This window comes from Podarcis gaigeae (assembly GCF_964106915.1).
Source record: "Podarcis gaigeae genome assembly, chromosome: 8".
NCBI lineage: Eukaryota > Metazoa > Chordata > Lepidosauria > Squamata > Lacertidae > Podarcis > Podarcis gaigeae.
In genome coordinates this window covers 29420212-29441079 of record NC_139684.1, presented here as the reverse complement: position 1 = coordinate 29441079, position 20868 = coordinate 29420212, and the positions used below count along the sequence as shown (strand labels likewise).

The window sequence follows — 20868 nt, the reverse complement described above, 5'->3', positions numbered from 1 at the left end:
CATGGCCAGTGGCCAGGGGTGTTGGGAGCTGTTCTCTAACAATGTCTGGAGGGCTGTAAGCTTCCAATCCCTACATGGACTAATCGTCTGAGCTGGAACAAGGCAGCTTCCCACTCTTAAAAATATGTTTGCTCCATCCACAAGCCTTTCTCCCCGTGACAGTCCACTGGGTTGCGATACATTTCCTCTGGAGTCAATGGGATTCTGTCTTGCGCCCTGAAAGGACTTGCACGTCAGCCAACATCACATCAACCCAGACGGCAGACGGGTTGCAGCCTCACCTTGCTTTTGAAGGCAGCTACCTGTCCCAGCAGTTTCTCTGGCCTGTAATAGGAGGAGCCATTTTGAACCGCAAATCTCACGTCAGTCTGTCTCCCGTCTATATTTGTCACGCTGAAAACAACGATGTCCTCAAGGCGGACCGAGAAGATGCCTGCCAGAAGATCCTTAAACTTGTCGTGCCTGCTCTCCTCAGGCTCATCCTTCCTTATGAACTCTTCTGCAGTCATGTCTGATATGGAGATGGGTGGTTTAAAAACAAAACCAGCTTATTGGTCTGAGTCTCAGGACATGCAGTTAACTACTTCATATATGTTTATTTGACACACACACACACACACACACACACACACACACGCACACACACACTTGTTTCCATTTCTAAGCTGTGCACATAAAAACAATCCTCAGAAAACGGGACAATAAAAGAATAAAAATGTACCATAAAACCAACTATATTTAAAGCTATTTTTACACTTCCTTCCCTTTTCCCAAGGAACTCGTGGCAACGTACATGGTTCCTCCAAGCCCCATTTTATCCTTACAGGTTAGAGCATGGGTAGGCAAACTAAGGCCCGGGGGCCAGATCCGGCCCAATCACCTTCTAAATCCAGCCCACAGACGGTCCAGGAATCAGCGTGTTTTTACATGAGTAGAATGTGTGCTTTTATTTAAAATGCATCTGTGTTATTTGTGGGGCATAGGAATTCATTAATTTTTTCCCTTCAAAATATAGTCCGCCCCCCCCCCACAAGGTCTGAGGGACAGTGGACCGGCCCCCTGCTGAAAAAGTTTACTGACCCCTGGGTTAAAGGGTCAACCTGGAGATTTGAACCACACTCTCCTTGCTCATAACCCAGCACTCTAACCATTACACCATACTGGCTCTCTCACTGGCTTTCACTGCAACCTGGCTAAGGTCCATTTCACATCTAGGAACATAGGAAGCTGCCTTATACCCAGTCAGACCACATAGCTTAGTACTGCATACACTAACTGGCAGCAGCTCTCTGGGGGTTTCATACTAGAGTCTCTCCTAGCCATTCCTGGAAATGCCAGAGACTCAACACGCACATAAGCTCTCTCTCTCTCTGCCAAAATAGCTCTTCCCGCTAGTTGCCTTTCTTTCATACATTATACAATCACAGACCCGTTAAAACAACAAAGAATGGGAACAAAACAGCTTCCTGATAGTACTCTTGTAAAGTGGTTCACAACAAATTCCTGTGCACATGTTGTTCAGTAAGTTGTGTTATTTTTAACTCAATTATTACAAATTATGCAAAACCACAAAAAAAAGCCACATTAGGTAAAGAGAAAGCAAACGGTTGAAGGGAATCTTTGGTGAGGACCTACAGCTCTGGGGCAGATGCATGGGAAAGTCTCGGGTCCAAGCCCCAATGGCCTCTCCAGTTAGGGCTGGGAAATATTTATGGAGAGCCCCTAAATGGGGAATCTCAGGCTCCCCAGAAACCAAATACTGCCCTCTAGGTCTCTCTACTTGGCTCTCGGGATTCTCCCCAGCCACGCCCCTCTCCCTAGGCCACACCCCTTGCCAATCCTCCTTCCTTGGCCTTTTCTCCTGGCCTGGATGGAGGACAGAGGGGTGAGTCTGAGTGCTTGTAGAAAATAGTCTACTGTGCAAAGGCAAAAAAAGTGACATTTGTTGCTTCACCTCACGCCCTGCCCACTCCTGATATGTGACCCCAGGAGGAAATATGGGTTTTTCTGTCTATCTAAATAAGGTCCCTTACCCTGGTTGGCGTAACGCAGCTTCCTTAAACCTATGATCAATATGTCTCAATTTTTTTAAGAAAAAACACCTGCAGACTAGGCTGTTCTGCCAATAGAATACAGCCCCCTGAGATCAGTAAGAGGCGAGATGTTTCTACGCACGATGGGAATCAAAACTCAGCCGACGAAACAAAACTAACCTGCCAGGCGTACGGTCGCCGAGTTCCGAATGGCTTCGTTTTCTATCTCTTTGACATGTATCTGCACAGTTGCTAGAACGTCAGGCCAAATTCCATCTGACACTCTGATTTTAAACTCGTACGTTCCCTGAGGAGCATTATCCACCATAAGCAGAGAGCCAGTCCTTTGATTCAACCTGAAAGATCTTGAACCACAAAACACACACTCATGCTCTGCAATCAGTAAAATGTCTCATGGGCAACACACTTCATTCTCAAGGGGCACCATTTTCACCCGGGCCAAGTTTATTTAAACATTCTGGGGGCATTTATTTAGCTGCGTTCTCTGGTTCTTGTTAACACTGGAAGATTTAAGTGGAAGGTGTGCCTCCCTGCACCTGGTTTTGCTTCCGTATCCTCTCTGTGGCTAAGCAGTGACCAATTCTGATGTCAATGTCTTCTTGACAAGGATTACTCCTGCAGAGGCAACTGGATGGGGGAGAAGCTCTACTTCCTCAATGTAGATTTTACTTACATTAACGTATCATCCACATACCCAAATTACGTAACATCTACATCTCCGCTGCCCAGGGGAAGACTGGGGAACTGCAGGAGTCCATGCCTCTCTTTCTGGCCCTTCAGGTTCTCCCTACACTACACCACACCCCTCACTAACCCTTGCTTTGCACCCTTCCTTGAGTGTTTTTGCCTGACTGGAATTTGTCCTTGAATTCTGATAATGCCTCTCGTTTCCCTGAATGAAGGACTGGGGGTGGGAGAGAGAGAGAGGATACAGAAACTGGCCCCCTTTACAAAGGTAACATTTATGTTCCTTGCTCTTCCTACTTTCGCCCACTGGCAAGTTGCTCCGAGGGACCCCGTCCTTGGCCAAGAAGGAGTGAGCATTTGCAAATTCAGAGATGGCAGGCAAGAGCCAGGAGATGGAATAGCACCAACAAGGCTTCCAGGGGAGGTGGTCCTCAGCCGATGCCCTGCTGATATCAGACCTGGCTTCCGGCAGAGGGCCAACATGCCTTCTTAAACACTCAAGGACATTCATTGGGATCACTGATGGGTGTGGCTCCACAAAGCATGTATTATTTGAGTGTTGAAGGATACACATTTGTCATTCACACTTCTAGTTACAGGTAGGTAGCTGTGCTGGTCTGCTGTAGTCAAAACAAAATTTAAAAAAAAATCCTTCCAGTAGCACCTTAGAGACCAACTAAGTTTGTTATTGGTATGAGCTTTTGTGTGCGGGATAGGGACGCAGGTGGCGCTGTGGGTTAAAGCCTCAGCACCTAGGACTTGCCGATCGAAAGGTCGGCGGTTCGAATCCCTGCGGCGGGGTGCGCTCCCGCTGCTCGGTCCCAGCGCCTGCCAACCTAGCAGTTCGAAAGCACCTCCGGGTGCAAGTAGATAAATAGGGACCGCTTACCAGCGGGAAGGTAAACGGCGTTTCCGTGTGCGGCTCTGGCTCGCCAGATGCAGCTTTGTCACGCTGGCCACGTGACCCGGAAGTGTCTCCGGACAGCGCTGGCCCCTGGCCTCTTAAGTGAGATGGGCGCACAACCCCAGAGTCTGTCAAGACTGGCCCGTACGGGCAGGGGTACCTTTACCTTTACCTTTGTGTGCGGGTATCTGAAGAAGTGTGCATGCACACAAAAGTTCATACCAATAACAAACTTAGTTGGTCTCTAAGGTGCTACTGGAAGGAATTTTTTAAATTTGTATTCACACTTCTGCCAACCTTGATGTGGGGGGACCCACAACTGCCGTGCAAAATGCTGGGGTGCTATACATACGGTGCCCTGCCTTAATCCTGCTTCACACCTTTGATAAAGGGGGTCTCAGTATTTCATGGCGCAAATGCGGCTGCATCAGTGACACGACAGATTGTCCCAATTGTAACCCGCAATAAATGGCAAGTGCAAGTTTAATAGATTGCCATCTCCATACCAAGCAATAATCTAGGCTTTATATATACAAAGCACACATAACAAAACGTAAGAAAATAATTACAGAAGCATAAATATTAAATATTGCTCTGCTTGACACAAATACAATCCTCACTTGTGCATTTTTCCTTCAGAGACAAATGTTTTATTGTCCCAGTCATCCTGGTCGGGTGCAAACACTTCCCCAAGCACCGTTGTCGACCATTTTCCTGTTGAGATAAATTATAATAAATCTGCATTAATTTTTTCCCCTTTTTTGCCGAGGAGCTTGATATCCCAGAGCATTTATTGCTGCATTTGTCACTTTTATTGCTGCTTGGCTTTCACAAAGGTTATGATCCAAGACGTTTCAAGTAATGCAATAGCAAGTACTCTGATCTTTCATGTAAGTGCAGCTGGGAAGCTCGTCCACAAATACTGCATATATAGGATTGGGCACGCTCTGGTCTTCAATTAAATAAAATAAAATTTCTGTGCAGAGCTAACTAAAAACTCTTCCCCAGATAAAGCTGATTTCTAGTGCTTGAATATATTGCAAAAAGAGAGAGAGAACATTTGCATTTGTGGGTTTTGTCCCTCAAATGCAACTAGCGGATGAAAGTAGAGCAACAATGAAGAGTGCAGCTTTATAGCAACAGCTCTGCGTACCATCCCAGGTTCACTCCCTGCTTTCTCCAATTTAAAAGGCTTTCTGAGAACAGGAGCAGGGGAAAACTCAGCCCAAATTCTAGGAGAGGAGCTGCTAGCTGGAGTAGATAGCAACTTGGTCCAGCTCAGCAAAATCCCAATTTGTATTTTTACTATACACCTCATTCTCCCCATCTCTGAGATTTGACCAGCCACTGCCACACAACCTTTTCCATTCATCTGCACTTCATGGCCCTTGAATCTAGCAGTGACCCAGACCGTGATCAGCTCCTGCCTGGAAACCTATGTCCCCACTGTGGAAAGACGTGTGGATCCAGAATTGGTCTCCACAGTCACTTACAGACTCAACTGTTAAAACCATGTTTATGGAAGACACTCTTACTCGGCTAAGAGTGATCGCCAAAGACGAAAGAAGAAGAAGATCCAAACACAAAGTTAGAGGCTGCATGGACAACAGAAGGGGAGCAGGGCTCAGAGCTGACTGCATAATATAGGGATACAAGGGCGCCTGAAGCAGCTGGGCAGGAACCTCTCAAACTGCCAGGGCCTAGTGCCTGGACCCTCACAGAAACCTCCCACTAAGTACAAAGATCCAGATGTCTCCCAGCCCATGTCACCAGCCTGGCAGGGCAAGGAGCATACCAGGAGGGGGGCAATGGGATGGAGGAGGAGCACCTGTCTTCAGGACAGAGGGTTGGCCCTTTAAAGCTCTGTAGATCTCTGCAAGGGGGTGGAGCCTGGAGGAGGGGCATCTGAAGACAAGAGGCTTAAAAGGCCCCAGTTTCCCTCCCAACCTCCTTCTGAGCATGTTGCTCACTTGCCTCTTTCTCTGCGGGATCTGCCATCGGACCAGAACACAAGACTTCATAACCATAAGCTCTAGAAGCTTGTTCCTGTTTCAAAGTGGCGTTAACAGGCCTAAATGAATTGTGGCCATTCATTTCAATGGGGAAACTCAAGAGTAGAAGTTAGCACCGGATACAACCCCAGAGATTCTAATTCAAGGGAAAGCATTCCTATGGATTTGCCAAACTTGATTCCATGTTGTTTAGGAAATCCCCTGCTGTTTTGCTGGTTCTAATCAGCAAAACAAAAGTGGGGGAAAGGGCACGGAAGAGTCCTTGCCTGAGGGAACTGGCTAATGAGGACAAAAGTAATATGAAAGCTAGCAGCTTGCTTTGTCTGATTGCCTAGGCAACACAGGAGGAGGCAGTTCTATGTAACCTGTGCTCAGGACAACCGCTTCTGCCTGCAGACTGCACAAATTACTTTGCAATATCAAATGCATGCAGGGTGACATTATTTCGTTATACTGAATCACCTTGCCTGCTTGGGAGGAAGCCCATTTGGACTGAACTGCATTTGTTTCTGAACAGACACACTGCAGATCTTTGCCATCGACACAATGTTCACTTTTTTAAAAAATGAAGTAAGCATTTGGAGTGTTACTCCCCTGCTCCACCCTTTAGCTCCGGCATCTCCAAACTTGGCCCTCCAGATGTTTTGGGACTACAACTCCCATCATAACAGGACCAGTGGTCAGGGATGATGGGAACTGTAGTCCCGAAACATCTGGAGGGCAGAGTTTGGGGGTGCCTGCTTGAGCTGATCGCACATGGGGTTTGCATGCTGCCTTGCAAATTGCTACAAAGGGCCTTTTAAAGAAATGAAACATATAAAATTTTTGCCATTTCACATTGAGCATGTACAGAACGTTTTCCATCTCTTCAGTTTAGGATTTATAGGAAGAAGCATCATGGCTGCAACTAACAGAATCTTTCCTTAGATGGAAAGAGGCATCAAATCCCGCTCCAGGTCAGAAACAGTCATTGAAAACCAGTTGTTCTTTTAATAGTACCTACTGTGGTGAGGAGAAGCAGCTTGCTTGCTGCAACTCAAATCTGCACCACCAGGACATTTTCAATTTCCCCATCTATTTCTCACCCTTCATGATATAAGTCTGTTTCAGTCAGTCACTTATCTTTCTCATTCTCCCCATCCAGCCACCCATTCACAAGCTGTTAGCAAGGATGACCCACAAGTTGAAATTTTCATTTGGCCACAGTCATTCAGCTAGTTTGGACCAATCATTCCAGGGCTGGTTAATAGTCCAGAACAGTCAGCCAAAATGTCATCCATTAGCCTATGTTGAGGAGGAAGCATGATTCCTACCCACCCCGCCCATTGCCTACCAAGCTTTGACCTGAACATATATGATCAAACTGCTATAATGGCGGTCCCAGTGAGTGGCAAAGTCCTTTTTCACTGTGGAAGCCATTTTTATTTTCCAAAAACGCACATAAAAATGGTGCCCACTTATCCTGTTGGAACTCTGATTCTCCACTCCACTGAAAGGAGTTCTCCTCTCTGAAAAGAAAAAGACGGGGATTCAAACTGCAAATTTCAAGCTGGGTAAAATGTTTCTGAATTCCTCGTGGTCATTTCTGACCAGCCCTAGTGTAAACTGGCTCTCTGATTAAGCTCCTCTGACTATAGGAGAGGAGATGACAGTTGCAGCATGTCAAGACATCTGTACAAATATGCCCATAGTTTATGCGATACCCACCTCTGTGTACATAAACATAGATCACTTTATGGCCAGCTTCATGGCTGTTGTCATTTTCGTCACCAATAGTTATGGTCAATATGTTTGTGGAACTCACAGGGGGGCTTCCACTATCGGTTATAATAATGGGGAGGTGGAACAGCTTCTGCTTCTCTCTGTCAAAGGACCTCAGAGCGGTGATCGTTGCAGTATTATTTCCATTGTCAGTAAGAGAGAAATCCAAAGAATTCTGATAATCTGGTGGCAAGAAAAACATAAAAGGTGGCCCATTCTCATCACTGTCTGGGTCAAAAGCCCAAAGGAGAGGAGACGCAGGGCTCATGGAAACCAGCTGCGGCCCTGGCATATTTTCCCAAACCACAGGCATATATGGGGCCTCAAACCTTGGCCCGTTGTCATTGACATCCAGCAAGGCAACCAATACCGTAACACTTCCTGTTTGGGCAGGTAGGCCTTGATCAGAAGCTTGTATTATTAGACGGTACTCCTGAATGACCTCGCGATCCAGCGGTTTGGCCACAGTCACGTGGCCATCCTGGTCTATCGCAAATTGTCCGGCTGGATCAGAATCCACCTGGATGGAATATTCAGTATCCCCATTCAAACCAGAATCCTCGTCCGTGGCCGTCACGGTGATTATGGTGGTTCCCACAGGTATGTTTTCAAAGAAAGGGCTCAGCTGGACAAACTGAGAACTGAAAACTGGCTTGTGGTCGTTACGGTCTTCTACTTCGATCAAGCAAAAGGCAGTGCTGGAGAAATCTAGGTCTTCCACCTTGATTGTAAGGTTGAACCACCTTTCGTGGATTTGCTCATAATCCAAGGCCTTTTTCAGCCTGATGGTAGCGTGGTGGCCTTCCTTGTGGCTTTCAATGTAAAACTTCTGTTCTGGATCCCCACCAATAATGCTGAATGTCAAGTGAGCGTTTTCTCCGCTGTCTTCATCAGTTGCTGAAACTTCCAGAACCTCTGAGTTGACGGCAATGGTTTCGGGGATTACAGTATGCCAAACTTCCTGCGTGAAGCTAGGGATATGATCGTTTACATCTGCAACCCAGATGGTTGCTGTGCCTGTCCCCGCCAGTCCTCCACCATCTTTTGCTTCAACGGTAAGGAAATATTTTTCCATGTTTTCTCTGTCCAACATCCCTTCTGCCACATAGATGTTGCCCGTACTGGGATTGATTTTGAACAAGTCCATATCCAAGTCATTTTTCACACTCTCAATTATACGGTAAGTCAAAATTGCATTGAGACCCACGTTCGGGTCATCCAAGTCTACAGCTGTCATCTCCATGATGAACGTGTCTTCAGGTGAGCTTTCAAAGACACTCCCGTTGCAATCACTGGGCATGCAGGTGAACACAGGGGCATTATCGTTTATATCCCAGATGTTTATAATCACATCTGCAAAGCCAGTAAGCCCTTCCCCTCCTTCATCCGTTGCCAGCACAACAAATCTCCAAAGGGCTCGCTCTTCCCGGTCTAACATTTTCTGGGAATAAATGCTGCCTGTGTTCTCATCGATAGCAAATACATCATCTGCCCCATGTCCATGCAAGGAGTATCTCAGATCACCTCCATCCAAGATGCTATCAGGATCATTTGCTACAACCTATGGAGAACAAAGTTTAAGATGCATAGATCAAGTAACCACAGATCATAAATTCAGCATCATATATCAACACAGAACTACAAATAAAAACAATGTACTATGCATAGGCTGAAAACAAACAGTATCCTTATCAAATGCTGGCGGCAGCATCTTTCAAACTGAAGCTATTATCCTAAATAAGGATCTGGCATTCAGATTGCATATGGAGCACCAGCATATCTAAGAAGGTGAGAATCAGATCCACATTATCGTCACAAAACAACCTGATTCAAGTTCTAGATTTAGGAAATTGGCAAGAATGTAATCCGTGCACATCAATGGAATCAGTTTGTTAAGGTGCAACCTGTGCAAATGCCCAGATTTATCTGCTGGCAGAAGAAGAAATTGGCCATCATTCTACCCTTCTGTACTGGAAACAGGAAACCCCAGGTGCACAGCTGAGAACCCCAACCAAGTTGCCGCCAACAAACAGGCCGACTAAGGGCTGGCTCACTACTAGAGGCAGCCACTTTAAGCAAGCAGCAAAGCCATGAATCACTTTTGGGTTGCAGTTTCTAGCAGCACCACAAACTGGTCTATGCATCACCTTGTTTCAGAGATGGGAGACCCTCTCAAAGTTGCTGGACTACAACTTCCATCACCCCTGCCCATTGGCCATGCTGCCTGGGGCTGATAGGAGCTGGTGGTCCACATCTGCAACCCCACAGGACTCCCAGCCCTGGGGACAGAGGATTTTGGTTTATTTTTGTGGCTTTTATCATTGATTTACCTTGGGAATTGTTTTGCAATTTCAATATCATTTAGGTACTTTGACTTGATAGCCACCTTGAGTTCCTTGGAAAGTAGGCGAGATAAAAGTTTTTTATCCCACCTATTTTCAAAGCAGCTATCAAGTCAAAATACCAAACAGCATTGAAAACACAACAATAAAGAACCATGAGGTCATTGGTTGAGCCCAGCCCAGTTTGTGAACTATTGCACCACAACCAGGCATCCTGTGCACTCCAGGGAGGAGTAACTGAAGAGTTGAAGCCAGGTATTAAGGCACTGGCTTCCGCACCTGGAACATGAGCAACTAAGTGGGGCTGTGTGAAACCAACTTTTGGTCCACTGTAACAGCTCCCAGTAGTGATGTATGGAAGTGAGAGCTGGACCATAAAGAAGGCTGATCGCCGAAGAATTGATGCTTTTGAATTATGGTGCTGGAGGAGACTCTTGAGAGTCCCATGGACTGCAAGAAGAACAAACCGATCCATTCTTAAGGAAATCAGCCCTGAGTGCTCACTGGAAGGACAGATCGTGAAGCTGAGGCTCCAATACTTTGGCCACCTCATGAGAAGAGAAGACTCCCTGGAAAAGACCCTGATGTTGGGAAAGATGGAGGGCATAAGGAGAAGGGGACGACAGAGGACGAGATGGTTGGATAGTGTCTTCGAAGCTACAAACATGAGTCTGACCAAACTGCGGGAGGCAGTGGAAGACAGAAGTGCCTGGCGTGCTCTGGTCCATGGGGTCACAAAGAGTCGGACACGACTAAACGACTAAACAACAACAACAACAACAACAACAGCTCACTCTTATTTGGATGAGCCATTCCCAATATACCTGAAGAACGAAGACCGGAAGGCCATCCAGTTCCTCAATCACACTTCCATAATATTCATTGAGAGAGAAAACGGGAGCTTCGTCGTTTTTATTCACGATGTTGATGATTACAATGGCGTAATCCTCCCATTTCCCATCAGAAGCCAAAAGGTGGAGTTCATACAACTGGGCTTCTTCGTAATCTAGTGACTGCGCAATGAAGACGACTCCTGTTTCTGGTTCAACATCAAACGCTCCTCTGGTGTTTCCGGCTGTTATCTGGTACCTTAACTTTGCATTAGTTCCTAAAAGTGGGGAAATGGAAAATATGCTTTCTGTAAAACCAGGATCACGGTGATGAAGAAGACGATGATGAAACACTCCTTTCTGCCTGACATTCTGTAAGGCGGGGTAGCCAATGCGCTGCCCTCAGGATGTTAGTGAACGGCAACACCCATCATGCCTGACCGTTGGGCAGGCGTTGATGGGACTTGTAGTCCAATAACATCTGGAAGGTACCCTGCCATAAGGGCAGCATTCAGAAGCAAATCGCTTACTGCAGAAAAGTAGATCTAATCACTGCATCGAAGCTCAGGGGCCCTGCCTGATGTTCCCCCAGCTTCCTTGCTCTCTTTCCCGTATCAGAGATGCATACTGCCATATGGCAAACCCAAAGTCATCCTTCCCCAGCCCTAACTTTGTTTAATGTGCCTAAAGTAAATAATTATTTGCCCCAAGGCCTCGCGGGGGCTTCGTAAAGGAGGTGCTCAGCACCTGTCAAGCTCAAAACGGAATGTTGAGAGATAAAAGACCCGTTTTCCCCTTCCTGGAGCTGCCACAAGACGCTCCCGATGCTCCAGAAAAATTAACTCATTAATATTTCAGGTGCCGCCACCGGGAATCCCGAAGCTTTTACCTTCGTCTTCATCATTAGCGCTGACAGTGGTGACAGTTGATCCCACGTCTTGGTCTTCCTCCACATTAACTTCATAGACACTCTTGGTGAATATGGGCTTGTTGTCGTTGACGTCGCTGATAAAGATGCGCACATAGGCGGTGTCTGGAGAGATGAGGAACAAGAGATTAAAATACTCAGCTGTGCCACTTCTGTCAGCTGCAATTCCTGAAACTGTCTCGCCTCACGTTAAATGAAGACGAATAGCGCAGACAATACAGCAACAGAGCCTTAGGGTTGTGGACAATTTAAAATACTAACATTACTCAAAAAAAAAAAGTGCTCGGATATCACATGAATGTCACATCCCATTTGTTTAAGCAGATAACATGTGAATAACGGGTGCCTAATACGGGAACTGTAAATGTTTTGTTATCGCTTTCCTATCCTGAAAGTCGATAGTGCGGGTTTTTAGCCCTTTGCTTCAGAACAGCTAAGTTCATCAGTGATTATATTCTAATTTGATTATTTATTTATATCCAACATATCTCCTAGACCGGGCACTCAGGGCGGCTTACTCAAAACCACATGGAACAAATCCAGAAAGTTAAAAAACATAAAAAGGCGATTGTTTAAAAGCAATTAAACTCTAATAGAATGAAAAAGAAATCTATTAAAATTCAGATAATGAAAGCAGCACAGCTCCATTCAAAAGGACTCTCCTTTCAAAACAGTCAATTCCAAAAAAAAGCCTGTTGGAATAAATGGTTGTCATTTGCCATCAGAAGGAGAATGATGAAGCCAGTCTAGCTTCTCTAGGAAGGGAGTTCCAAAGTCGGAGCAGCCACCAAGAAGGCCTTCTCCCCCTCTGAGGGGGAAGAGGACTAAGAGAAGGGCCTCCTCCGAAATATCAGAGTCCAAGCAGGTTTGTATGGGAGAATACAGATAGCCAGGGCCTAAGTCTTATAGAGCTTTACAGATAACTAAGTTATTTCCTGTTCAAGTTGGGTTGGCTCAAAAACCAGGGAGCCAAGCAACCATCTCCTTGTCCTACTTTCTGGCAGCCGCCCTAGGAGTGGGGCCCCCATAGTACAGGACCTCCAATTCCCACCTCCTTGAGTCGCTAAAGAAGAACACCATGTCCAGTGGTGCCACAAGCCACAGACAGGGCAAGAAGAACCAGCAAAACTGTATTTCTCCTCCCCATCTCTCTCCTGACAAAGACCATCAGTCAGGGCAGCCGAGGTGCTGCTTCAGTGCCAAAACCTATTTCAGAGAAACGTGTAGCAAAAAGAAAAATGGATGCCACAAGTGTTTCCACCACTACACCTCACCAGTATTTGGCTGGCCGTGCTTTCCAGGGCGAGCTGATTCTGATCCATCTGTGGACTTGACTTCCAAGAGGTACGACGCCTTCTTTTCCCTGTCAAACACGGAGGCGGTATAGATGGAACCCGTTTTCGAATCCAAGCGGAAGAACGTGTAGTCGCCGCTGCGGTCAGGTAGCAGAGAATAAGTGATCTGAAAGGTTGAGGGAGAGAAGGGCTACAATGAAAACCAGGCATTATTTTTGTCTACGTCCTGGGTAAGCAAAATATACCTGATAGAGCACATGTACACAAACACCCTAGCCTAAGCGTTTCCATGCACTTGACCTCAAAAGCAAGGGGAGATAAATGCACCATCTTATGCTCTTAGGAGAAATAATACCAAGCAATACACCCACAGTGAGTCTTGAACCAAGTCTGGTATCAGCTACCCCTCACTGCAGCCATAAGCCATCAAGTACTGTCATTGGCAAGTTTTGCATTTTAGTCTCCGAGTGCTCGATGTGATGTAAAGCTATTTCACACTTTGTATTTTTAGGTGCACATCTAGGATGTTTCGAGCGCACACAGGAAAACATAATGTGTGAACACAATGTGTACCTGTCTCATACAGGGGCAGACAAAAGAGAATTTCATTCAGTCTGCATTTTTCATGCCAATGGACCTAATTAGCACCTTGAAGACTAATATGTGGACAGGAATGTAGTTTGGAATGTAATTATTCTCCAAATTCTGTAATACATTTCTCAGCTTTAGAAATGTACCAAACTCCCCTCCCCCCAAAAAAATGTATTTTAGGGTTACGTGTGTTTAGAATTTCACACACTGAGATGATAACTAGATACCTATTTTGTATAGAATATAAATCTTCACTCCATTAAAAAAGATATCATGGATTAATGCAAAAATGGGATAGAACATGTAGATGGATGAACCCATGCAAAAGCTGGGAATAAACTGGCCCACTCGCCCCCAGATACAATTACACCTGTCAGGGAGCTGTTTGGCTGTTGTTCCCCATTGAAAAAAACTATGCAAAGAGACTCCACTGCTGTCTGATGCTGAATCTTGCAAGTTCTGTCTTACCTCACCATTCTGGCCCAGGTCAAGGTCAGTGGCAGAGACTTGGAAAACCAAAGTCCCGACCTCTGTTCCTTCCGTTACAGAAGCTTCGTAAATTGAGGAGGTGAAGAAAGGGACGTTGTCGTTGACATCTAAGAACGTATTTAGAATTCAAGCAGTCAGCCCATGTAATATAACCATTTGCATGCTTAAGGGGTTTTAAAATTTATATTGCTTTATCTAGGGGGTCTTGCAAGCCAGAGTGCCTTGAAAACCAGGGTCTTATGCCCAATGGTTTGGAGGACTGGGAAGGTGCCATAGGCTTATGCAAATCTTCCCTGCACCCACAGCCTCCCCCACTTCCTTTTTCACAGTAAAACAGAGTTTTCTGTTACATATGAACCAGACAAAGTATGGTTTAAGAAGAGAAGAAGAAGAAGAGTTTGGATTTGATATTCCGCCTTTCACTCCCCTTCAGGAGTCTCAAAGCGGCTAACATTCTCCTTTCCCTTCCTCCCCCACAACAAACACTCTGTGAGGTGAGTGGGGCTGAGAGACTTCAGAGAAGTGTGACTGGACCAAGGTCACCCAGCAGCTGCATGTGGAGGAGCGGAGACACGAATCCTGTTCACCAGATTATGAGTCCACTGCTCTTAACCACTACACCACACTGGCTCTCAGACCGAGCTGGAAACTGGTTTGAATGCTGCTGCCTGTGCTGCTTTGCATTGACAACAGCTTTCCTGTACAGCTGTGATCACAAACTAGGGTTTGCCGAGAAAGAGGAAGTGGGGAAGGACATGAGGGTTGGGTTCAGGGAGAGTGCATGAGCTTGGGGTTTACTTACACAACACCCAGCTGTGGCACATTGAAGAGAATGGAAGCTGAGCATCACGGCAACTTTGCATTGAAAGTTGCATTGAAACATTTGCGTTGAAAGACAACCCAAAGAAAAGGCGCAACTTTGGGGGGAAATGATCAGAACTTGTTCTGTCTTCTGAAGGGAGTTCCACAGCTAGCAAGTACCCACCAAAACCTGTCTACATCAGCAATCTACCTTCTACCACACCCAAGGTGACGTTCCTGTACTTGGGACAGTACAATCCGAAGCAGGAATGAAAGGGGCTCTGCTCAGTTAGCGGTATGCTATTGGCATTTTGTCCCCGTTGCCAGAACATTACCCACCTGTCACATTAACGTAGACGGTGGTGAATGCAGCGAGCGGCACCGAGGCCACATTCTGGGCCCGGACCCTCAACAAAAAGGACTTGGTGGTTTCATAGTCCAAAGGCTCAGCTATGAGGATGGATGCAGAACCATCATCTCTGTTGGGAGTCAGGTAGAATCGGATTGGCATGTTGGTCTCCGGAACCAGCCCCTCTTCGAGATTGTATGTGATACGTGGGTCGCCAAGGGGGGACGTGGCTTTAATAGTCTGCGCAATTCAAAACCAGAGAAAGAAAAGGATTGCTTCAGCAGAAAGTGATCCTTTTCAGAAGATACACATTTAAAATGCTTACAAAAGCACATGCAATTCTTTGTATACAAAGAAACTTAAGCAAACAAAGCTTGAAAGAGCCCACCGTGGCTTGACACTTACTTGCATGTCAAATCAGCCCAGCATAAATAATATTCTACCAGGAAGAGGAACGCGTGGCCCTCCAGATGTTGTTGGACTCCAACTCCCATCATCCCTGACCACAGGTCATGCAGATGGGAGTTGGAGTCAAACAGCATCAGGGGGGTTCCCCATCCCTGGATTATACTATGGCCCTTTCTGCTGTTAGACAAATGGTACATCTAACCCAGCAGCATCAGCTCTGAATGGCAAAAGTGGCCTAAGGTCACCCATTGAGCTTCATGGTCAAGTAGGGATCTGAAGCCTGATTCCAGCACTCTAACCACTACACCGCACTGGCTCTTTACAGTGTGCTAATTTAATATACTAGTTACAAGAATACTGCACAACTGTTTCCTTTAAAAAAAGAAAACCCAACTCACCACAATGGAAGTATCTCTTGTTGTATTCTCTGGAATGACGACTTCATAGCTGTCCCTCTCCCACTGAGGGGGCTGGTTCTTTGCACTAGTGATGGTAACTCTAAGCTCAACCTTGCTACTCCTGTTCCCTCCATCCATCGCTATGATTTGTTGAGTTATAAAGGATTTCTGGGCAAGGGAAGAAAAGGATTGCTTCAGCAGGGAGTGATTCTTTTTAAAGACAAAAATCGAAGCTATTCAGCTTTGTCGGTATCACAGTTATCATGTTTTATTTCTGCTCAGAACTTTCATCTTCCAAATAGCGCCAGTGACAGAGCCAAAGTACTCCTCGATTTTTCTTATTTCCCATGAAAAAGCAGCTGTTGCTTCCCCCGCCCCTGAAACCTTTGGTGGAAATAGCATCTCTCTCCCTCTCTCTCCCTCTCTCTCTCTCCCTCTCTCTCTCTCTGCACGAAGCACAGTATAAACACTACCGTATTTTTCGCTCCATTGGACGCACTTTTTTACTCTTAAAAAGTAAGGGAAAATGTCTGTGCGTCCTATGGAGCGAATGTGTGGTCCCTGGAGCCAAATTGCCGGAGTGCGGCACACTCTTGGACTGCTCTTTGGTGGTGGTGGTGGTGGAGCCGCGCTCCCCTGCTGGCAGCCTCAGCTTCCCTCTGCAGCCCCGGGAAGCTTTGGAGCAAGGGGAGGACTGTGCGCCCATGCCCCGCACCCCTGGGCTGCTGAATGGGGGTGATGGGGAGAGCCACACTCGTCTGCCGGCAGCCTCGGCTTCCCCCTGCAGCCGCGGGAAGCTTTAGAGCAATGGGAGGGCTGTGCGCCCATGCCCCACGCTCCTGGGCTGCTGAATGGGGGAGGTGAGGAGAGCCGCGTTCGTCTGCTGGCAGCCTCGGCTTCCCTCTGCAGCCCCGGGAATCTTTGGAGCAAGGGAAGGTTGTGCGCCCATGCCCCACGCTCCTGGGCTGCTGAATGGGGGTTGGGGGTGCTGCTCTGCCAGCAGCCTTCCCTTCCCCTCAAGGTTTGGAGCAGCAGGCAGCCTGCTCCACGCTCCTATGCTGCTGAATGGGGGTGGGGGTGCTGCCCTGCCAGCAGCCTGCCCTTCCCCTCAAGGTTTGGAGCAACGGGAGGGCTGTGTGCCCATGCCCCACGCTCCTGGGCTGCTGAATGGGGGTGGGTGTGCTGCTCTGCCAGCAGCCTGCCCTTCCCCTCAAGGTTTGGAGCAGCGGGCAGGCTGTTCACTGAGAGAGGGGAGGAAGCGGACAGAGAGGAGGGGGACCAAGAAGCTGGGTGAAGAGAGAGGAGGTCCCATAGGCTTCTGTGAGTGGAGAGTCATGGTAGAGGGCAAAGGAGAGGGAGAAGCGAAGGGGAGAAATTGCAGGCGTCACCTGAGGAGTTTGGGTGAAAGGGATGGAGAGGAGGAGGCTGGAAAAGGGGACTGTTCTGCTTGGGGGGGAAAGAAAAAAGTGGGGAAAAGGAAAGCCTGCTTGGCTCTTCTTGGCTGTGTCTTGAGTGTAATTCAGGTAAAGGGAATGTTTGCGAGCAGCTGGCAGGCTGTTCACTGAGAGAGGGGAGGAAGAGGATTGAGAGGAAAAAATGTGGCATTAGCAATGCTTTGGATGCATTTTACATGGTAAAATTGGTATTTTACATAAAGACAGTGAAGAAAGTGATGTCAGTGATTGTGAGCAACTGAACTTCATAAATTCTGACTTTAGCAGTGATGAGTTCTTGGGGTTCACAGAAGACTAGAAGAGTACTCAAACCTTAAAGTCTCTCTTCATTTGTTAATGACAGTGATGATGGTTCTTAATGCCATTGTTGACTGCTGTTCACTTTACATTGCTGTAATATGATTCTGATATACCGGTTGTTTATTAAATACAGTAGTTTATACAACATTTGATTCAGAATATTTCTTTCTCCTCTAAAAACTAGATGCGCCCTATGGTCGGGTGCATCCAATGGAGCAAAAAATACGGTATATGGTTTTATGGAATATCCTCCCAGGTAAATGCTTGTAACATGGGTCGAGAACCTCAGATATGTGGCCCAGTATGTCTCTATAGTCTCCTCTGACTATCCCTTCAGAGTCTCCCCATGACAGACTCCCTCACCCATCCTCAGGTTAAGAACAGTTTCAGGTTAAGAACGGACCTCCAGAACGAATTAGGTTCTTAACCTGAGGTACCACTGTACTCCAGTTCAATGATAAACAACCTCCGTGTATCATCCCTGAAAAATCAACTTCATTTATAGTAAAACTGTCAATCTCCTACAGTAGCAGAGAAAGAGTCAAAACCCAAAACCGTCATCTGTTTAGAGCCTCACAAGCACTCCAGAGCTTCCTGTGGTTAGGATGTTGTCTTTCCAATCCTTTTCTGGCAACCCACCAAACGTGCATTGCCTGCTAGGGCCTCCTGTAGCTTCTACTTACCAAAGAATCTACTTTTTGAAAATGGGGGGAACCCTGCAACTGTTAAATCTGTATGTCACCATAGTAATCATAAGCACAATTTCGTTCCGTTCACAGAAGTTCCTAAGATTCCTCGCTGTAGAACTTCAGAAGGTTTTGAATGACGGTAAACTTAAAAAGCGACTCTCCCGGATATGACCTGTCAAAACTGTTTATTGCTTCTTTCCCCACCAAGGCACAAGAAGAGTTATCAGTCTGACATGACAGCTGTGAATGGCTTTATGGTTAAAGTAATAATTCATTCAGCAGGAGGAGGAGGAGGAAGCCCCTCTCAACTGAAGCGCAGCCATCAGGGTGGCACTAATTTATGCCAGGAGAGAAAGAGACCCACGATGCTGCATGTCTCCCTGTTTGGCATCTTGCTCTAGCTACCATCTGCAGATGCCGCCAGCTGACATCTGGCCACAGATCAAAGGCAACTCACAACGTACCTGTAACAAGGGTTGGTTGACATAAACCCAGCCTGTAGCAGGATTGACCTGGAAGTACTTCGTTTTCCCACCTGCTGCAGAATACGTGATGGAAGCGTTGGAGCCGTAGTCGTCGTCATGGGCTGCAACACGGAGGAAGCTTGTCCCAACACTCGTGTCTTCTCTCAGGAAGTCTAGGAAAGTGCATTTCATTAACTCAGTGGGGCAGAGCAATGCTACAAGCCATCTGAGCTCAACGCTATTTGCAAGCAACACTCTGCAGATTTTCCGTGAAAAATAAAAGCAGCTGGTGAAGAAGTGCCCTGATTTTATTGCTTGCAGGCTCTTCTTATTTTTTTTTATGTTCAGTGGCACATTTGCCTGCCCACAGGTTTGGGGGGCAGAAGAAGGAGATACACAATTGTGGGCAGACACCAGCACCATTCCCCTGGAGGAGGAGAGCAGAGGTTCGGAGGGCTGGTTTGGATTGCCCTGCTATTCCTGTAGAAGAGCATTCTGCTCTGCTATTGTTTCCCTATATATAATAGTCCTGAGTTAAGTATGTACATTGCAATAAGCAGAGAGGGGAGCAATTGCTGGAACCATCCAGGGACACCAGCTCCCCCACCCGCTTGTGTCCCTCCCACACACACACACACCTGGGACTCTTATAAGGCAAAAATGCTGCTTAAGTATTATTGTATTCTCTTTAACATTTTTGTTAAGGCAGGGACATGGATGGGTTTGTGTGGGGGTTTTTTTTTTAAAAAAAACAACTTCTGAAATATTTTGAATTTGTATCATTTGTATCGTTTGTATTTTTATTGTTGCATCTGTATGTAGCTGCTTATCTTTAGGAGCCTTTATGGCTGAAAAGCAGGATATTAAATAAGCGGTAACGTAACCTAACGTAATCTAAAAAGGAATAAGTGACAATTCATCTGTAGGAAGCAGGGGTGGGGTGGGGACATATGAAAACCAAACCAGAAACACACAATAAATCTTAGACCTCAGGTAAGCTTGCGATCGGGGGAACTGAAATGCTATCCAAGGATTCGCAATTACATTCATAATGAGTGTTTTCAAATCTGGGGCTGTTGTCATTCACATCCGAGACCACAACGTTGATCTGGCAGATCCCAATGAGGGGCTCGGCCGCCTGGTCCGTGGCTGTCACAGTAATAGGATGCTCTCGCTGCTTCTCCCGGTCAAATATCTGAAGTGTTGTCAAGATGCCTGAAAATAAGACCACAAGCAGAAATAATTCAATACTGTGTATTTAACCAAGGACTGAGATGAGGGAAGAAGCAGAAGGGTTTACTGCCCGCTGTTTTTTCTTGCAGTTTCAGTTATTGAGTGCTGGAAGAAAGATGTAAACTGAACTAAAACTCATCTACATCTGTAAATGTCCTTTCCTGTTCTGTTTCTCATTTTCCCCAACTATAAGTTCAGTTTGCCATATTTCCATATCAACTTCCTATTTTCTTTTTTTTAAAAGATACATGAAAATTCACTAGCATTTCAGTACAAATTTCTCCTAATTTTTGTTTGCAATGCTGCCTTATCTGCATATTTACCCAAGCAAATTTTTCTTCTTCTTCATCATCATCATCATATCTGTTCTTCACCTACAGGGGTGCCCAAACTTTTTCCAAAGAGGGCCAGATTTGATTAAGTGAATATGCACGAGGGCTGACCACAGTTGTTGACCTTTTTTTAGGATTGATGTTGTTGAGCTTTGGGGGATTTTACCAAAGGAAATAAACTGTTGTGTCACAGGGGCCAGATTAAACCAACTGACCAGCAGGCCAAATTAGGCCCCCAAAACGGACTTCGGACTTTGGACATGCCTGCCTTACAATAATTTAAAATGCAACATACAATTTTGTACGCTGTTTTAACAAATGTAAGCGTTTTATGTAGACTTTTCCTGAACACACACATTTTTGTACACATTCACTTGGAGAATCACACCACAAAATTCAGAGAAGTGTGAATTTTGGAAAGCTAGCTGCAGTTCAGTTCACATATTGTTACAGGAAGTGGGAATTGGGTAGGTCTGCATCAAAATGTGAACCGAAGTGAATTTCTCCCCCACCCCTATCTACAACCCATCAGTGAGATACAGGGATG

At 46.2% G+C, this 20868-nt stretch overlaps 1 protein-coding gene across 4 annotated transcripts in view; it reads right to left on the bottom strand.

The window, feature by feature from the left end:
- Window positions 1-20868, bottom strand: part of LOC310849778 (neural-cadherin-like) — a 93762-nt gene that overhangs the window by 26109 nt on the left and 46785 nt on the right. For all 4 annotated transcript variants that reach the window (XR_014567081.1, XM_083750416.1, XM_083750417.1 and 1 more), the window contains exons 10-21: window positions 19801-19971; window positions 18757-18929; window positions 15850-16017; window positions 15034-15283; window positions 13873-14000; window positions 12793-12979; window positions 11480-11623; window positions 10585-10868; window positions 7365-8979; window positions 4266-4359; window positions 2214-2398; window positions 282-511 (exon numbers count right to left, since the gene is read on the bottom strand). Coding sequence is in view for 3 of the 4 variants with exons in the window: in XM_083750416.1 (XP_083606542.1) it covers window positions 282-511; window positions 2214-2398; window positions 4266-4359; window positions 7365-8979; window positions 10585-10868; window positions 11480-11623; window positions 12793-12979; window positions 13873-14000; window positions 15034-15283; window positions 15850-16017; window positions 18757-18929; window positions 19801-19971 (3629 nt within the window). In the remaining variant the exon portion in view is untranslated. The remainder of the gene's footprint in view (window positions 1-281; window positions 512-2213; window positions 2399-4265; window positions 4360-7364; window positions 8980-10584; window positions 10869-11479; window positions 11624-12792; window positions 12980-13872; window positions 14001-15033; window positions 15284-15849; window positions 16018-18756; window positions 18930-19800; window positions 19972-20868) is intronic.